We start from the raw sequence: 19718 nt of genomic DNA, 5'->3' as shown, positions 1-19718 counted from the left end.
GCCTCGCTTCATCGGTCCTTATAAGATTTTGGAAATCCTTAACCCGGTGTCATTTCGTTTGGACCTCCCAGCGTCGTTTGCCATTCATAACGTGTTCCATAGGTCTTTGTTGTGGAGGTATGTGGTGCCTGTGGTTCCTTCTTTTGAGCCCCCTGCCCCGGTGCTGGTTGAGGGCGAATTGGAGTACGTGGTGGAGAAGATCTTGGATTCTCGTATTTCTAGACGGAGGCTTCAGTATTTGGTTAAGTGGAAGGGCTATGGTCAGGAGGATAATTCCTGGGTTGTCGCCTCTGATGTTCATGCGGCCGATTTGGTTCATGCCTTCCATGTGGCTCATCCTGATCGCCCTGGGGGTTTTGATGAGGGTTCGGTGACCCCTCCTCAAGGGGGGGGTACTGTTTTGAACTCTGTTTTTGGGCTCCCTCTTGTGGTCACAAGTGGTACTGTGTGAGTGCTGTCTTTGGGCTCCCTCTGGTGGCTCTTTGTGTCATTCTGCAGGTCTGAGGCTGATCAGCTGTCTCGTTATCTGTTAGCTGGTTTCCTATTTAGCTCACCTGGACTTTCAGTGTTTGCCTGCTGTCGATGTATTCAGTGCTATTTTTATCTCTCCTGAATTCCTTCGCTATCAGTCTCTTCAAGAGAAGCTAAGTTTTCTGTTTGGTTATTTTTGCTCATCAGGGTTCAATATGTTTTTTACTTGTCTTTGTCCAGCTTTCTAATATGTGATTTCCTTGCTTGCTGGTTGCTCTAGGGGGCTGAGTTTCTCCCCTCACCCCGTTAGTTGGTGTGGGGGTTCTTGAATTCTCAGCGTGGATATTTTGTATAGGGTTTTTTACTGACCGCACAGTTCCCTGCCTGTCTTCTGCTATCTAGTATTAGTGGGCCTCATTTGCTGAATCTGTTTTCATTTCTACGTTTTGTATTTTCCCCTTACCTCACCGTTAATATTTGTTGGGGGATTCCTATATCTTTGGGGTCATTTCTCTGAGGCAAGTGAGGTCTTACTTTCTCTATAGGGGTAGCAAGTTTCTCAGGCTGCGTCGAGACGTCCAGGAATTTAGGCACGTTCACCGGCTACCTTTAGTGTGTTTGGTTAGGATCAGGTTTTGCGGTCAGTCCAGTTACCACCTCCCTAGAGCTCGTTCTATGTTCAGTTACTTAGCTAGTTCATTCTGTGATCCTCAGCCACTAAGGATCATAACAGTAATCATTATTTTCATATGTAAGTTGAAGCACAGTCTTTAACTTACAAAAAGACAGCTGTGCAGCAAGTTTAAAACTCAGTGAGGAGCAGTCACACTTTTCTATAAAGTTGAGGTTGTGAAAGACAGATAGTTTAACCACATCGGTAAGGTCTCTCTCATGCCAAGATTTCAAAACAGACTGGGGTATCAAAAGGTGCTGTTTATGCTGTTTTGAAGCAGCACCAACAAATGGGCATCCTTAAGAATTGTAAAGTCAGTAGTCACTGGTGTTACGACTTCAGGATTGATTCTTTGGTTGGAATAACTTAGTTAAGTTGACCAATGCATTATCTGCTGACTAGTGGTTAACAACAACACTGTATGATAATGCACAGTATTTATGTATATATTCAAATTGATATATTTTTGCAGTATATATAAGGTTGTTAAGTGCTACGGGTGGAATAGTCAGTTTTAGAATTGTCCAATGTTTTATTTATTTGCAGAATAGCGTTAACCTATATTGGATGATCATTAATCATTTTATCTATTTATGGTAAATTGGCTAGATTTAGGTTGCTACGTGCATGAATAATGAATTGCTATTTAAGGGGTTGCCCAGTATTTTAGATACCTTCACTTTATGATAACTAATGTAACAACTTTTCCATATATTCGGTTTCGATTTTCTGGTTGCTTTGTGCATATAAGCTAGTCACTTGCTGACAAGCTGTTAATAAGTCGTTAATTCAAGTTTAGATAGATAGGGTGTCACTTTGTATATTTATGCGTGAACTTAATGTACATAAGGAATTTCTGGTTTAGGAGTTGCCCTGTGTATTAGATATCTTTGCTTTCTACTGATTTTAGAAGCAGTTTTATTCCTGGACTGATGATTTTGTATAAGGGCTTATGCAGACGGCCATAGATTCCTGTATCCATGAGAATCATGCAGATGATCAGAGTTAGATTAGAGAGTCAGCCTAATGTGATCTGATTCTCTCACTGTGAAGAGATGGGGAACAAAATTTCTTCATTGTATCAGTGCACGGAAATCGGACTTCACTTGGATGTATGTTACCATGATTTCCATGCACTGATTGACTTGCATGACTGAGTGTGATCCCAGTATTGAATCAAACTTGAACAAGCAGTAATTTGTTTATTGGACCCGCTCTGACTGAGGAAAAGATCAGACTTTTGTGCAGCCCCTTAGGCTAACATTGGTCCAGGTGTGATCTGATGTTTTGTAAGATTGCACTTAGACCAATAATAAGGCAGCTAGAGACTACGCATCTCAGATGATTAGTTCAAAGCTGGTCCTTGGCGTCTTCTTCCCGCCCCACTCTCTTAATCCGACAGGTGTATACTCACATTGGAGCTAGATTTACTAAACCAATTTTGACAAAATCCTGGCAAAAATTGCTCTGAATATGCACAAAATTTTGCCCAACTCGTGTTTGCTCCAAAAAAGTGTGACTTTTGGCATTTGTACTCTAGTTTCTTTCTGCTGACCAAAAATGGGTGGAGCTCATGTGGAGCAGCAGGGATGTGATGCTAAAGCTCGTATAGTTCATGACAAGCTGTCTGTTGACCAAAATTTTAATCCAGTTGGGGACTGGAGTAAGATTTTTGGTGTGGCCCATAGTGCAGCATGCTACTTGCCAGACGCTCCTAATTCATTAAGAGGTGGGCATCTCTGAATAAATCAGGAGTGTATGATTCCTAACAGTCCGCCGTCATTAAGACTGGCGACAATTCAAAGAATGTTTCCTCTGAAACAGCACAACGTTTTTGAGGAAAACATACACAAATGCAATAATGCACCCAGTGTCTAATTCTGGTTGATAGGTTACCTTTAATGCAGCGTTATGCAACCAGAGGTGAATGAGATAAGCATTATAATTTTAGTGGCAGGTTATGATGCTTTAAAAGTGATAGTTTCATGTTGGGTTCTGCTAATTGGTAGGAAGCCTGAGATCATCAAGAGAAGTTTTAATTTTTGGTTTTGTTTCTGAACAGGGGAGGAGGAAGCTGGAAAGGGGCACCAGCAAGAAACATAACAGCCTGTTGCTGTCATCTGCTCCTTTTCCATCCTTCTAGTGATCACAAGGAGGTGGGTATTTTTTATTTTATTTATTTATTTAGCACCATCATATTCCACAGCACTTTATATACATTATCCTCACTGTCCCATAGGGGCTCATAATCTAAGTATAGGATGTATTGCCCTTACCAATCAGAAAATATATATACTCTGAGTACTATTAATTAAAGGGAACTTATCCCATGATAATGCAGACCAATCTGCAGACACCAAGATATAGAGCAGGAGGAGCTGAGCAGATTGCAATATAGTTTTGTGAGAAAAGTTTCAGTATAACGATTTTCATAATATAATCTTCTGCTCTTTCTGGGATTTTCGTTCCTGTGGGCGGTCTTCTCAGTGATTGACAGCTGTCTCCGTATGCACACTTAGGCCGGTTTCACACATCCTGATATTTCCGCTACCGGTAAACACGGTACTGGAGATATCCGTGTCCGTGTGCTACATCTATGTGGCAGACGTGTGGCAACCGTGTGCTGCCCTTGTGCCGCATCAGGACCACATGGACGGCTGCCGGGAAGCAGCACTACAGTAAGCGCTATTCCCCTGCCTGTGGTGCTGAAGCCGGCTGTCATTCCTTCTCCCCTGCTCAGTCGGCGAGCAGCATGAGCAGGGGAGAAGGGATGAAAGAATAAAACGACGTGGGGTCACCCCCTATATTTTACAACAAACCCAGCAAAACTCACAGGTGCAGGCTGCTATTCTCAGGCTAGTAAGGGGCCTTGGATATGGACCCCCCCAGCCTAAAAAAAGCAGCCCACAGCTGCCCAGAAAAGGCACATCTAATAGATGCTCCAATTCTGGAGCTTTGCCTGATTCTTCCCACTTGCCCTGTAGTGGCGGCAAGTGGGGTAATGAGGGGTTAATGTCACCTTCCTATTGTAAGGTGACATTAAGCCGGCTTAGTAATGGAGAGGTGTCAATAAGACACTTATCCATTATAAGGCTATGTGCACAGGTTGCGGATTAGGCTTAGGAATTTCTGGTACGGATTCTGCCTCTCCTGGCAGAAAACGCACCTGCAGATTTGTCGCATTTTTTGTGCAGTTCTGCAGCGTTTTTTGTGCGTTTTTGCTGCGGTTTTCTTGTGGATTTGCTGCATTTTTCACCCCTGCGGTTTTCTGTAATGGAATGGGTACAAAAACGCTGCAGATTCACAAAAAAGAAGTGACATGCTACTTCTTTTAAACCGCAGCGTTTCTGCAGTGGATTTTCCGCAAAGTGTGCACAGCATTTTTTTTTTCTCATTGATTTACATTGTACTGTAAATCAATTGCGGATCTGCAGTGTTTCTGCACCTCAAAAAATGCTGCAGATCCGCAGAGACTCCGCAACGTGTGCACATACCCTTAATCCTAGAGTAGTTAAATGGTTAATAACACTCAACACAGTAAGAAAAAAGTATTTTAATGAAATAAAACAATATACACATTTTTCCATCTTTGTTAGTCTGCCATTCCAAGCGAAGCCCTCAATCTCCTGGAAAAAAGTCAAAATAATAAACCAACAATATACCATGCCTGTCTGACTTACAGTCTGCCCCACGCAGTAATCCATATCTAGGGGAATTTACAGTTTACAACCAGGAGCACTGCTAATGTGACCGCTCCCAACTGTAAACTACTGGTGAATGAATGAAATGCTGGGAGCAGAGCTTCGGTGACTAGTTTTGACGTCACCAAAGCTGCGCTCCCTGGCGTGTTATGGTTCTCAATGGCAAGAGAACATAGCCCAGCAAACATAAGAACTAGCTCTTGGAAGGATGGAAACTAAACTGACCATGAACTAAACCTGCCGCACAACTAACAGTAGCCGGGTAGCGTAGCCTGCGTTTTATCCCTAGACGCCCAGCGCCGGCCAGAGGACTAACTAATCCTGGCAGAGGAAAATATAGTCCTGGCTCACCTCTAGAGAAATTTCCCCGAAAGGCAGACAGAGGCCCCCACAAATATTGGCGGTGATTTTAGATGAAATGACAAACGTAGTATGAAAATAGGTTTAGCAAAATTGAGGTCCGCTTACTAGATAGCAGGAAGACAGAAAGGGCACTTTCATGGTCAGCTGAAAACCCTATCAAAAACACCATCCTGAAATTACTTTAAGACTCTAGTATTAACTCATAACATCAGAGTGGCAATTTCAGATCACAAGAGCTTTCCAGACACAGAAACGAAACTACAGCTGTGAACTGGAACAAAATGCAAAAACAAACAAGGACTAAAGTCCAACTTAGCTGGGAGTTGTCTAGCAGCAGGAACATGCACAGAAAGGCTTCTGATTACAATGTTGACCGGCATGGAAGTGACAGAGGAGCAAGGCTAAATAGCGACTCCCACATCCTGATGGAAACAGGTGAACAGAGAGGATGATGCACACCAGTTCAATTCCACCAGTGGCCACAGGGGGAGCCCAAAATCCAATTTCACAACAGTACCCCCCCCTCAAGGAGGGGGCACCGAACCCTCACCAGAACCACCAGGGCGATCAGGATGAGCCCTATGAAAGGCACGGACCAAATCGGAGGCATGAACATCAGAGGCAGTCACCCAAGAATTATCCTCCTGACCGTATCCCTTCCATTTGACCAGATACTGGAGTTTCCGTCTGGAAACACGGGAGTCCAAGATTTTTTCCACAACGTACTCCAACTCGCCCTCAACCAACACCGGAGCAGGAGGCTCAACGGAAGGCACAACCGGTACCTCATACCTGCGCAATAATGACCGATGAAAAACATTATGAATAGAAAAAGATGCAGGGAGGTCCAAACGGAAGGACACAGGGTTAAGAATCTCCAATATCTTGTACGGGCCGATGAACCGAGGCTTAAACTTGGGAGAAGAAACCCTCATAGGGACAAAACGAGAAGACAACCACACCAAGTCCCCAACACAAAGCCGAGGACCAACCCGACGCCGGCGGTTGGCAAAAAGCTGAGTCTTCTCCTGGGACAACTTCAAATTGTCCACTACCTGCCCCCAAATCTGATGCAACCTCTCCACCACAGCATCCACTCCAGGACAATCCGAAGATTCCACCTGACCAGAAGAAAATCGAGGATGAAACCCCAAATTACAGAAAAAGGGAGACACCAAGGTGGCAGAGCTGGCCCGATTATTGAGGGCAAACTCCGCTAAAGGCAAAAAAGCAACCCAATCATCCTGATCTGCAGACACAAAACACCTCAAATATGTCTCCAAGGTCTGATTCGTCCGCTCGGTCTGGCCATTAGTCTGAGGATGGAAAGCAGACGAGAAAGACAAATCTATGCCCATCCTAGCACAGAATGCTCGCCAAAATCTAGACACGAATTGGGTACCCCTGTCAGAAACGATATTCTCCGGAATACCATGCAAACGGACCACATTTTGAAAAAACAGAGGAACCAACTCGGAAGAAGAAGGCAACTTAGGCAGGGGAACCAAATGGACCATCTTAGAGAAACGATCACACACCACCCAGATGACAGACATCTTCTGAGAAACAGGAAGATCCAAAATAAAATCCATCGAGATGTGCGTCCAGGGCCTCTTCGGGATAGGCAAGGGCAACAACAATCCACTAGCCCGAGAACAACAAGGCTTGGCCCGAGCGCAAACGTCACAAGACTGCACGAAGCCTCGCACATCTCGAGACAGGGAAGGCCACCAGAAGGACCTTGCCACCAAATCCCTGGTACCAAAGATTCCAGGATGACCTGCCAACGCAGAAGAATGAACCTCAGAAATGACTTTACTGGTCCAATCATCAGGAACAAACAGTCTACCAGGTGGGCAACGATCAGGTCTATCCGCCTGAAACTCCTGCAAGGCCCGCCGCAGGTCTGGAGAAACGGCAGACAATATCACTCCATCCTTAAGAATACCTGTAGGTTCAGAATTACCAGGGGAGTCAGGCTCAAAACTCCTAGAAAGGGCATCCGCCTTAACATTCTTAGAACCCGGCAGGTAGGACACCACAAAATTAAACCGAGAGAAAAACAACGACCAGCGCGCCTGTCTAGGATTCAGGCGTCTGGCGGACTCAAGATAAATTAGATTTTTGTGGTCAGTCAATACCACCACCTGATGTCTAGCCCCCTCAAGCCAATGACGCCACTCCTCAAAAGCCCACTTCATGGCCAAAAGCTCCCGATTCCCAACATCATAATTCCGCTCGGCGGGCGAAAATTTACGCGAGAAAAAAGCACAAGGTCTCATCACGGAGCAATCGGAACTTCTCTGCGACAAAACCGCCCCAGCTCCGATTTCAGAAGCGTCGACCTCAACCTGAAAAGGAAGAGCAACATCAGGCTGACGCAACACAGGGGCGGAAGAAAAGCGGCGCTTAAGCTCCCGAAAGGCCTCCACAGCAGCAGGGGACCAATCAGCAACATCAGCACCCTTCTTAGTCAAATCAGTCAATGGCTTAACAACATCAGAAAAACCAGCAATAAATCGACGATAAAAGTTAGCAAAGCCCAAAAATTTCTGAAGACTCTTAAGAGAAGAGGGTTGCGTCCAATCACAAATAGCCTGAACCTTGACAGGATCCATCTCGATGGAAGAGGGGGAAAAAATATATCCCAAAAAGGAAATCTTTTGAACCCCAAAAACGCACTTAGAACCCTTCACACACAAGGAATTAGACCGCAAAACCTGAAAAACCCTCCTGACCTGCTGGACATGAGAGTCCCAGTCATCCGAAAAAATCAAAATATCATCCAGATACACAATCATAAATTTATCCAAATAATCACGGAAAATGTCATGCATAAAGGACTGAAAGACTGAAGGGGCATTTGAAAGACCAAAAGGCATCACCAAATACTCAAAGTGGCCCTCGGGCGTATTAAATGCGGTTTTCCACTCATCCCCCTGCTTAATTCGCCCCAAATTATACGCCCCACGGAGATCTATCTTAGAGAACCACTTGGCCCCCTTTATGCGAGCAAACAAATCAGTCAGCAGTGGCAACGGATATTGATATTTAACCGTGATTTTATTCAAAAGCCGATAATCAATGCACGGCCTCAAAGAGCCATCTTTCTTAGCCACAAAGAAAAAACCGGCTCCTAAGGGAGATGACGAAGGACGAATATGTCCCTTTTCCAAGGACTCCTTTATATATTCTCGCATAGCAGCATGCTCAGGCACAGACAGATTAAATAAACGACCCTTAGGGTATTTACTACCCGGAATCAAATCTATGGCACAATCGCACTCCCGGTGCGGAGGTAATGAACCAAGCTTAGGTTCTTCAAAAACGTCACGATATTCAGTCAAGAATTCAGGAATCTCAGAGGGAATAGATGATGAAATGGAAACCACAGGTACGTCCCCATGCGTCCCCTTACATCCCCAGCTTAACACAGACATAGCTTTCCAGTCAAGGACTGGGTTATGAGATTGCAGCCATGGCAATCCAAGCACCAACACATCATGTAGGTTATACAGCACAAGAAAGCGAATAATCTCCTGGTGATCCGGATTAATCCGCATAGTTACTTGTGTCCAGTATTGTGGTTTATTGCTAGCCAATGGGGTGGAGTCAATCCCCTTCAGGGGTATAGGAGTTTCAAGAGGCTCCAAATCATACCCACAGCGTTTGGCAAAGGACCAATCCATAAGACTCAAAGCGGCGCCAGAGTCGACATAGGCATCCGCGGTAATAGATGATAAAGAACAAATCAGGGTCACAGAAAGAATAAACTTAGACTGTAAAGTGCCAATTGAAACAGACTTATCAAGCTTCTTAGTACGCTTAGAGCATGCTGATATAACATGAGTTGAATCACCGCAATAGAAGCACAACCCATTTTTTCGTCTAAAATTCTGCCGTTCACTTCTGGACAGAATTCTATCACATTGCATATTCTCTGGCGTCTTCTCAGTAGACACCGCCAAATGGTGCACAGGTTTGCGCTCCCGCAGACGCCTATCGATCTGGATAGCCATTGTCATGGACTCATTCAGACCCGCAGGCACAGGGAACCCCACCATAACATCCTTAATGGCATCAGAGAGACCCTCTCTGAAATTCGCCGCCAGGGCGCACTCATTCCACTGAGTAAGCACAGCCCATTTACGGAATTTCTGGCAGTATATTTCAGCTTCGTCTTGCCCCTGAGATAGGGACATCAAGGCCTTTTCCGCCTGAAGTTCTAACTGAGGTTCCTCATAAAGCAACCCCAAGGCCAGAAAAAACGCATCCACATTGAGCAACGCAGGATCCCCTGGAGCCAATGCAAAAGCCCAATCCTGAGGGTCGCCCCGGAGCAAGGAAATCACAATCCTGACCTGCTGAGCAGGATCTCCAGCAGAGCGAGATTTCAGGGACAAAAACAACTTGCAATTATTTTTGAAATTTTGAAAGCAAGATCTATTCCCCGAGAAAAATTCAGGCAAAGGAATTCTAGGTTCAGATATAGGAACCTGAACAACAAAATCTTGTAAATTTTGAACTTTCGTGGTGAGATTATTCAAACCTGCAGCTAAACTCTGAATATCCATTTTAAACAGGTGAACACAGAGCCATTCCAGGATTAGAAGGAGAGAGAGAGAGAAAGGCTGCAATATAGGCAGACTTGCAAGAGATTCAATTACAAGCACACTCAGAACTGAGAGAAAAAAAAAAATCTTCAGCAGACTTCTCTTTTCTCTCCTTTCTCTGTCAATTAATTTAACCCTTTTATGGCCGGTCAAACTGTTATGGTTCTCAATGGCAAGAGAACATAGCCCAGCAAACATAAGAACTAGCTCTTGGAAGGATGGAAACTAAACTGACCATGAACTAAACCTGCCGCACAACTAACAGTAGCCGGGTAGCGTAGCCTGCGTTTTATCCCTAGACGCCCAGCGCCGGCCGGAGGACTAACTAATCCTGGCAGAGGAAAATATAGTCCTGGCTCACCTCTAGAGAAATTTCCCCGAAAGGCAGACAGAGGCCCCCACAAATATTGGCGGTGATTTTAGATGAAATGACAAACGTAGTATGAAAATAGGTTTAGCAAAATTGAGGTCCGCTTACTAGATAGCAGGAAGACAGAAAGGGCACTTTCATGGTCAGCTGAAAACCCTATCAAAAACACCATCCTGAAATTACTTTAAGACTCTAGTATTAACTCATAACATCAGAGTGGCAATTTCAGATCACAAGAGCTTTCCAGACACAGAAACGAAACTACAGCTGTGAACTGGAACAAAATGCAAAAACAAACAAGGACTAAAGTCCAACTTAGCTGGGAGTTGTCTAGCAGCAGGAACATGCACAGAAAGGCTTCTGATTACAATGTTGACCGGCATGGAAGTGACAGAGGAGCAAGGCTAAATAGCGACTCCCACATCCTGATGGAAACAGGTGAACAGAGAGGATGATGCACACCAGTTCAATTCCACCAGTGGCCACAGGGGGAGCCCAAAATCCAATTTCACAACACTGGCGGCCTGAACTAAAATTAACTCTTCAGCGTGGGAAAATGCCATCTGATTTTTTATTGTATTTTTTTATGTATTATGTATTTTTATGTATTTTTCAATTTTTTAAATGACCAATAATATCACATACAAGGGGCAAATACCTCCGCACCATGACCAAATCACATATTACCACCACATGGTGACCAATATTACCACATACAAGGAACAAATAGCACCATGCCATGACCTGACCACATATTACCACCACAGTGACCAAATAATAGCACATACAAGGAACAAATACCACCATACCAACACATATTACCACCACATAGTGACCAAATACTATAATACTGATCATTAATAAAAAACACTATACTAATGTCATTATGCACAGGTAATACAGTGATCACCGGTGGCATTATACACTCGAATGCTGTATATAGTGTACGGTAATACAGTGATCACCAGTGACATTATACACAGGAGCTCTGAATATAGTGTCAGTTTACAGTTAATACAGTGATTACTAGTGACATTATACGCAGGAGCTCTGTATATAATATACAGTATAAAGTGTAAGTGTACAGCTAACTCACTGACTCATCTGTGACATCTCTAGTTGAAGTCCTTCATCCTCGCTTTTCTTCTTCATCCAGTTCAGATCACCATCACTTCTTCCAGCCAGGACTCGTCTCTGCAGAAAATAACAGTTATCTAGAGCACATTTCCTAATTTTTCCCCAACCTCTATACTGTGCCAGATGAAGAAAAAAGTGACCATGTCGCCCTGCACAGTAACATAGAATAATGTAGCCCCATAGCAGTATAATGCTCCCCCATAGTATAATGCAACCCCATAGCAGTATGATGCACCCAATAGTATAATGCAGCCCCACAGCAGTTTAATGCACCTCCATAATATAATGCAGCCCCATAGTAGTATAATTGACCCCCATAGTGGTATATTGCACCCCCATAGCAGTATAATGCACCCCATAGTATAATGCAGCCCCATAGCAGTATAATGCACCCGATGGTATAATGCAGCCCCGTAGTAGTATAACTCACCGCATAGTAGTATAATGCAGCCCATAATATAATGCATCCCCATAATACAATGCAGTCCCATAGTAGTACAATGCACCCTTTAGCAGCATAATGTACCCCCATAGTATAATGCAGCCCCATAGTAGTATAATTCACCCCCATAGTAAAATGCAGCCCCATAGCAGTATAATACACCCTCATAATATAACGCAGCCCCATAGTAGTATAATACACCCCATAGTATAAAGCAGCCCCATAGTAGTAAAATACAGCCCCATAGGGGTGTAATGCACCCCCACAGCAGTGAGCAGTGTCCTTCCCTCTTTACATCTGAGGCGCGGACCTTCATTCGTTATGACAGTGACGAATCTCCTGCCGGCAACAAATTTTAACTGTCCGTGCATCTGAGGATGCATGATCAGTTACTTAGCCGGCAGAATCCTGCTGCTGGGGCCCACTGAGCAGGGGCACCCTCTGCTCATTTCGCCCCATACGCCTATAAGGGCAGTAATGCCCTGATGGCAGCCCTACTAACTAGCCTATGTTTTGTAACAGATTGTGGGACCATTGTATAAAACAAGCAAATTCCTTCCAGGTTTTTCCTTAAAATGTCTGATATTGTCTGTGCATGTACGCTCTGAATTGTAAAAAGATATTTTATTATTATTGTTATTATTATTTTTCTTCACAAAGTGCCAATTATTTCTTTCAGAAATGATTTGGCTAGGGATAGATAGTATGTTTATCTTCTTTGGCTATTCAGGGTATTTTCTCAGTGTGTGAAAAGTGACATGGCAGAATAAGGGTTAATCCATTGATTTACACTAAATGTGCCAGCTACTTTTCTTCAACGATTTGCTGGTTTAAACGTAAAATCAGATGTCAGCTAAAAGGATGCAATGTGTAGGTGTAAAGTGCGTTTGCTTCTTCTAGATGATAGCAAGCAACCGCATTTAGCGTCAAAGTTTAGCTCTCTGATTAAATATATATATCTATACATATATATATATATATTTATATGTCGCTGCATTTACCATTGGTTTTAAATCCAGTACAATAAGAAACATTTTCTGGGATTAACCTATTCAGTGCAAGAGCAGTCACACACGCCTCTTCCAATGGGAGCAGTGGCATCCATCTGACAAGGAGTTAAATGGCTCAGCTAGGAGGACAGCCAACCGGGGGATGCTTCCTCCATCCTTCTGATAAATGCTACCCCTAACACTACAATCAGAAGTGAAACTTGCTAATACCCAGCAGAAGTGGCATGCTGTATGTAGGCAGCCAGAGCTTGTGTGATGGCACAGAGCTAGTCTCCACTGCTAGCTGGGAAAGCAATGCTCTCTGCCCAGGAATAAAGGCAAGCAGCTTTTCAGCACGGGGATATCAGATCAGTTGCTTAATACAAATTGGGGAAGGCTGTCTGGCTGGCAGCTTTAAAAAGAGAGGAGCTATCTCAATTTCTCTCACTTAATCTTGGCTGCACGTCAGGAGCTGTGCAGCAGTGCAGCAGAAAAGGAAAGCAGCAGACCCCTTTCCCAGCACACAGACTTCCACTATGCTACTATAGCTCAGCGAATTTTCCGAGCTGGATTATCTATTGATTGCCTTCCCTCCCCCTTCATCCCTTCCAGGCTCACCGGGATGTACATATGCGTTTGGATTTCTCAAGGATTCTCCCCCCTCTAACATGGATGTCCCACCATTCCTTGCAGTTGAAGGTTGCTCCTTGGTGCAGTGAATGAAGAACATGCAGGGATTGCTAATGGGTTTGGGAAGCGGATCCTCCTCGCTCATGTTGTCTCTGTGACCATGCCGTGATCGTGTCTGAGGGCCATCAGTCTATGTCCTCTCATTCTTCTTACCCTACCGGGGAACCTGACACTCTGTAGTGGGAAGGAACCGTGCGGATATACAGTGGAACCATGAAGATGACATGCCCTCTTCTAACTCATTCATTCTTCAGGTGCACCCTAAGATTCGTCGCCTGCTTGCTGTGGATTGGGTATACTCAAGGGACCACACATGTTCTACGGTTTGGTAAGATTGCCTTTTACTTTGCTTTCTATTGAATGGAGTAAGCTCAGGGAAAACAATCCCCAGATGTCTGCTAGGTGGGATTATTACAGCCAGGTCTTTCACAATGAAAACACACTCATCTATCTGTGGTGTCTGCAGAAATGGATTATTGTCACTGCAGTCCAATGAATGGGACACTGACAGCTTGGTGATAATGAGGGATAGAATGAGAATGTGTCATCTAGGAAGCTCTGATCGGTGTGTATTGTTACATATTAGTCATCCAGTCATGTGGGAAGTGTATAGTAAAGGGGACAATTTAGGCAACAGTCTCGTAAATACGTCAAAGATTATTTCTATAGCCCCCGTAAGCCCCTAACTCTTCATAGGAGCAGGTTCCTTCAACAAGCCAATGATTGCCTTTATAGCTCTGAGAGTAAGTTACTATTTCTCTTATCGAGACATGTGGGCAGAAGCAAAAAAAAAGTAAATGCTAGTCTGGGATGTTTACAGTAATAGGTAGTAAAGTCCTATGAACAGTTGTTGAAGATCCATCTATGGTCTTCAGACAGATCACACACAGAAGAGATGCCAAACTTTGTCCAAGTGGTTAAAGTGCTGGCTGAAGAGACTAGACATGATAAGTGAAGTCACCCATTCATTAATATATGTGAGAGCTGGACATTACTTAGTGCTTTAAGTCTCTGAGATTGAAGGAGGAGGTAGACATTTATTACACTGGTAATTATGGATATCAGCAGCTGACAAATAAAAAAGCTTCATCAGCCTGATACATCCAAATTCATTCTTCTGGTTCCAAAATGTGACTTGTTCCTGCCACCATCTGGTTCTAAGGTGATGCTTGAGGCATGTTACTATTAGCAACCATCTCTAGGAATGCTGGTTTCTTTGGAAGCAGACACACACGTTCATATATCACCTGCATGAACAGAACCTGTAAATTACAATAGGAGCCATGCCTCAGCATGGGGAATGATGATACAATGACATGCTACACAATTCACCTAATGCCATGCTAGAGGATAGTCTCTGCTCAACTCCTCAACACCCAAAGGCGCAGTGCTAGGAATTCTGGAAAAGTCCCTTGTCCTCCATAAATCACAGAGAACATACTGCCAAGAACAACAAGTATTGGTAAAATAAGAAGTCATGGTGACAATAAGACATTAGGATGAAGTGTCAGACCTATAATGTGCAAGGATGGCCAGGAGTGGATGGATGGCAGTGGTAGTCATGTGAACCTTGCCTAGCACCACACCAGGGAACATTTATTATCTGATAGAACTGCTTAGAGGAGATTTCCCTACCACACTGCCATGGATCTTGACCATGACAGATGGTTTGCGGATGTGACTCAGGCATCCTGGTACCAGGTTTTCCCACATCAGTGTCCTTTTCGCAGAACAAAAGATGATTCAATGCATTCCTCCTTTACTTCTTACAGAACATTTAACAATGTTAATAACAATAGTAATTCGCAGTCCTGTGCTCCCTTCTGCCTGGCTGAGGTCAAGAGTTGTCTGAAGAGAGTCTTCAAAGGACAACTAGCCGCTGATTTTCTGCCTCAGCCTGCAGCACTATGGCAACAGGCGAGTCCTTAAACAATTGCTGGGCTTTCAGAAAGATACTGTACGCTCCTACTGAGGCTTGTGTACATGCACACCACAGGGCGATCTGTACTGGCTGCTCACATGGAGATCTACTACCCATAGGATGGGTGGATGGATACATGGATGGATAAATATATAGATAAATAGATAGACATAGATGACACATTTTGGATATTTAGAAATGATGCAAACTTATAAACACATTGCTAATGCATGTCATACATGTATACATGCATGTGTGTGTGTCTATACTGTATATATTTATTATTATTTATTATTGTAGCGCCATTTATTCCATAGCGCTTTACATGTGAGAAGGGGTATACATAATTAAAACAAGTGCAATAATCTCACACAATATACTGTATATATATATATATTAATTTATTTAGATATAGATATATATATATATATATATATATATATATATATATATATATATATATATATATATATATATATGACTCGCACGTATAACATCTATTTACAAATGCAAAATCACATCACTATTCACAATCACTACAAAAGGCACAATCACATCGATGTGTTAAAGTTTGCTCTGAAAATCCGCACTGTATTGAAAGCATTTTAGGAATTCAACATTATATAGCATGTCACTTTAGGAAAAAAATACTTATTTGTCTTAATATTATTTTCACTAAACATATATTTTTTTTTTTTCATGAGAGGCAGAAAGTTTAAATGTAGAATTCAGTGCTACCTAACAAGTTAATACTTTACAGTGCTTTATTTTTCCCATATGCTATTAGTCACAGATTCAGTTCTTTGCCGGTGCCAGTCTGTTTGCAACGTGGTGTCAGCCGTGCATGTGAGCCAAGAAAATCATAAAATGTTATTCTCATAAGGCAGGAGTATTACTGGCATGGGTTATAGCTCTTAGTATTTTAGTTTTCACCCATCAACCCATCACAATAATACTGCTGTTGGGATATTACTTTACCAGTTACATGCAATGAGTGCAATTCTTAACCTTAGTTAATAATGTAGCAAATGAATAAATAAAAGTCTATTCTATCTATCTATCTATCTATCTACCTATCTATCTATCTGTCTATCTATCTTATATATATATATATATATATATATATATATATGTATATATATTTATCTATCTTTCCATATCTATTATCTAGCGATCTATTTATCTATCTATCCCATATCTATCTATCTATCTATCTATCTATCTATCTATCTATCTATCCCATATCTATCTATCTATCTATCTATCTATCTATCTATCTATCTATCTATCTATCCCATATCTATCTATCCCATATCGATCTATCTATCTATCTATCTATCTATCTATCTATCTATCTATCTATCTATATATCTCTCTATCTATGTATCTATCTATCCCATATCTATCTATCTATCCCATATCTATCTATCCCATATCGATCTATCTATCTATCTATCTATCTATCTATCTATCTATCTATGTATCTATCTATGTATATATCTATATATCCAATATCTATCCCATATCTATCTATCTATCTATCTATCTATCTATCTATCTATCTATCTATCCCATATCTATCTATCTATCTATCTATCTATCTATCTATCTATCTATCTATCCCATATCTATCTATCTATCTATCCTATATCTATGTTATTTATCTATCTTTCCATAGCTATCTAACCTTGACTACTTGCCTCTCATTCAATCTAACTCCAGAGCTTACTTCCACCAGGAATAAGTTATATTCTGTTTAATATACAGACTGCAACTGGCTCATTTAAAAAAGGGACATATAAAGAAGTCAATGAAAGCTGAAACAAGACCCAACTTGTTTATATCATAAATGTGACACAATAAATTCTGCAGTAGCTACAGACCTAATTTGTTGCTGTTATTTCCTCTAAAGGTTTATAATATAGCTATGCAAAGACCACTAACATATCTTCTGTGACTGCCTTTATATGTAATTCATGAACAATAATGTTCCTGACTGATAGTTATTGCGGGTAATGCGGCACGACATGTTCTGAATGCCGGCTTTTATTCATTGTTCTTTGGCCAATTGTGCACTCCTTCAGCATTAAACCCACCATGGTACTGACAGAATATTCAGGAAAACTACACAGCTTTATTACATTTTCAACATTATTATAATTTTCAGCACATGCGATTAATTTATGGCATTTTTTATATTCATGTCCTCTAGAAAACCACAAATTTCATTTTCTACCTATCTATCTATCTATCTATCTATCTATCTATCTATCTATCTATCTATCTATCTATCTATCTCTTATCTATCTATCTATCTATCTCATATCTATCTATCCCTTATCTATCTATCTATCTATCTATCTATCTATCTATCTATCTATCTATCTATCTATCTATCATTCTATCCAAAATTCTAAATCATACATGGAATTCAGTTGTTTCACTCTACTATTAAAGCAGATGTCCATCATTGCACTTAGGCTGTTAACTGGTTCATGCAGCTTTACATGAACACCCGAGCCTTACACTATGGCTGGTCCAAATAACTAAAGCAATTGTTACCATCCACCTCTCGTGTCTCCCCTTTTCCTCATAGTTTGTAAGCTTGCGAGCAGGGCCCTCATTCCTCCTGGTATCTGTTTTGAACTGTGATTTCTGTTATGCTGTAATGTCTATTGTCTGTACAAGTCCCCTCTATAAGTTGTAAAGCGCTGCGGAATATGTTGGCGCTATATAAATAAAAATTATTATTATTATTATTATTATTAAGGTTATTTCAGCCTGGACATCTGTGATAATGAACGAAAGGACAGTTCATGCTCATCATCATCTCAAGAACTTTCAAGCACAGGAAAAAACCTTGGAAAGAACGTGAGGTTGAATACCCCTTGAAGGGAAGGGTTGAGGAGCATTTTTATTGACTGGTCCAGATTAAACACTGGAGAGAAAGATTTCAATTTGATAACGTCACATCCCTTCCTGTTTTTCTTTGCTTTTTTCTACTGACAATTTTGTAAGGTAATTAAATTGGCTGATTGAAGTCACAGTGGTCATGGGGCGATAAAGACTATTTGGATTTAATGGAATTTAAAAACAACAGTGAACAGCATACAAGTCTTACAGACCAAGAATTTTAATGGCCCATTCAGGTGCTGACTAAATAGAACAAGCTGAACAAGTTTAATTGAAAGGGCAAACTGGATTAGCTGTATACAATCTTTATAGCTGCAGATAGGGGAATTAAAATTATTATCCCTTTAAAAGACTCATTATTACATTATCAAGATTTAATGTAGGTTAAGTAAGCTTCCTTCAGCTCAGAGTTTCTAGAACAGAAGGGAATTAATAACAACAACTAAGGCACAATGATACAAAAGAATCAGGTAGCATTAATGTAACTCAATTAAGTGTTCCTTTTTTCTGGAAAAGCAGTTGTTACAGCAGAGAGACAATGAAAGGGAGAGACTGGGGCTATGCTGGCAGACATATGCTTTATTGACCATTCATTGTCATTATCATAAGACCCACGCTTTCCAGGTTTACCTTGCAGTACAGAAGACGCATTAATGGAGCTTCTTATTCCTTTCACTAAATTTTGACCTCTTCTTCTAAATCACAAATGTATATAAATTGTTCATTCCTTTTAAAGAGCAATGCTAGCTGCAGATGTGCCATCGGTTGAGAATAACGCAGAGTGACAGTCATCTTTGCCTGGACTAGCGCTGGGTGTTTGCTCTTAGTCTTCTCAACTATAGACCTCAAGTTCCCATTTACTACAATTGATTGTGAAATCAGCATCATGTTATAAATATTTACTATTTTAATAGTTAGTCTGTGTAATTAACCAAGTCTTGGAAATGTATATTATCATGTAAACCTATTATTCATTGTGTGATCATGTTGTGGCTCCGTATATAATATGTCTTGTGAGACAAGCTCACATAGCATTTACTGCAATTGTAAGGTGCCTAATGGTCACACACACAACTTATATTTTGATATGGTACTCTGGATATTACTAGCTGGTGACATATATATATATAGAGAGAGAGAGATGACTGTCCTATATCCAAAATATGTATGACATATGGTACTGGCCTTACATATATGTCCATATTACAAGTGTGTGTAGCTGCAGAGTGTGTGTGTGTGTGTATATGTGTGTGTGTATATATATACAACTGTGAAATATAAAAATAATATAATCACATTCTGAGTCAATGGATAGTTAGTGCGCGCATTAAACCAAGGATATACTGTATATATATATATATATATATATATATATATATATATATATATATATATATATATATATATATATATATATATACATGTATGTGTGTCT

General features: G+C 41.4%; 1 protein-coding gene across 2 annotated transcripts in view; it reads left to right on the top strand.

Annotated features, from left to right (window-relative positions):
* Window positions 1-19718, top strand: part of GRIK2 (glutamate ionotropic receptor kainate type subunit 2) — a 1301067-nt gene that overhangs the window by 30374 nt on the left and 1250975 nt on the right. The window contains exons 2-3 of one of the 2 annotated variants that reach the window (XM_077289658.1): window positions 3207-3300; window positions 13372-13777. In XM_077289658.1, the coding sequence (XP_077145773.1) occupies window positions 13663-13777 (115 nt within the window). In that variant the 5' untranslated portion in view covers window positions 3207-3300; window positions 13372-13662. Of the gene's footprint in view, window positions 1-3206; window positions 3301-12969; window positions 13778-19718 lie in introns of those variants that run through there. The other variant, XM_077289656.1, reaches the window with a different exon arrangement.

This window comes from Ranitomeya variabilis, chromosome 2 (assembly GCF_051348905.1).
Source record: "Ranitomeya variabilis isolate aRanVar5 chromosome 2, aRanVar5.hap1, whole genome shotgun sequence".
In the NCBI taxonomy this organism is placed as follows: domain Eukaryota; kingdom Metazoa; phylum Chordata; class Amphibia; order Anura; family Dendrobatidae; genus Ranitomeya; species Ranitomeya variabilis.
This window is presented reverse-complemented; position numbering and strand designations above follow the sequence as displayed.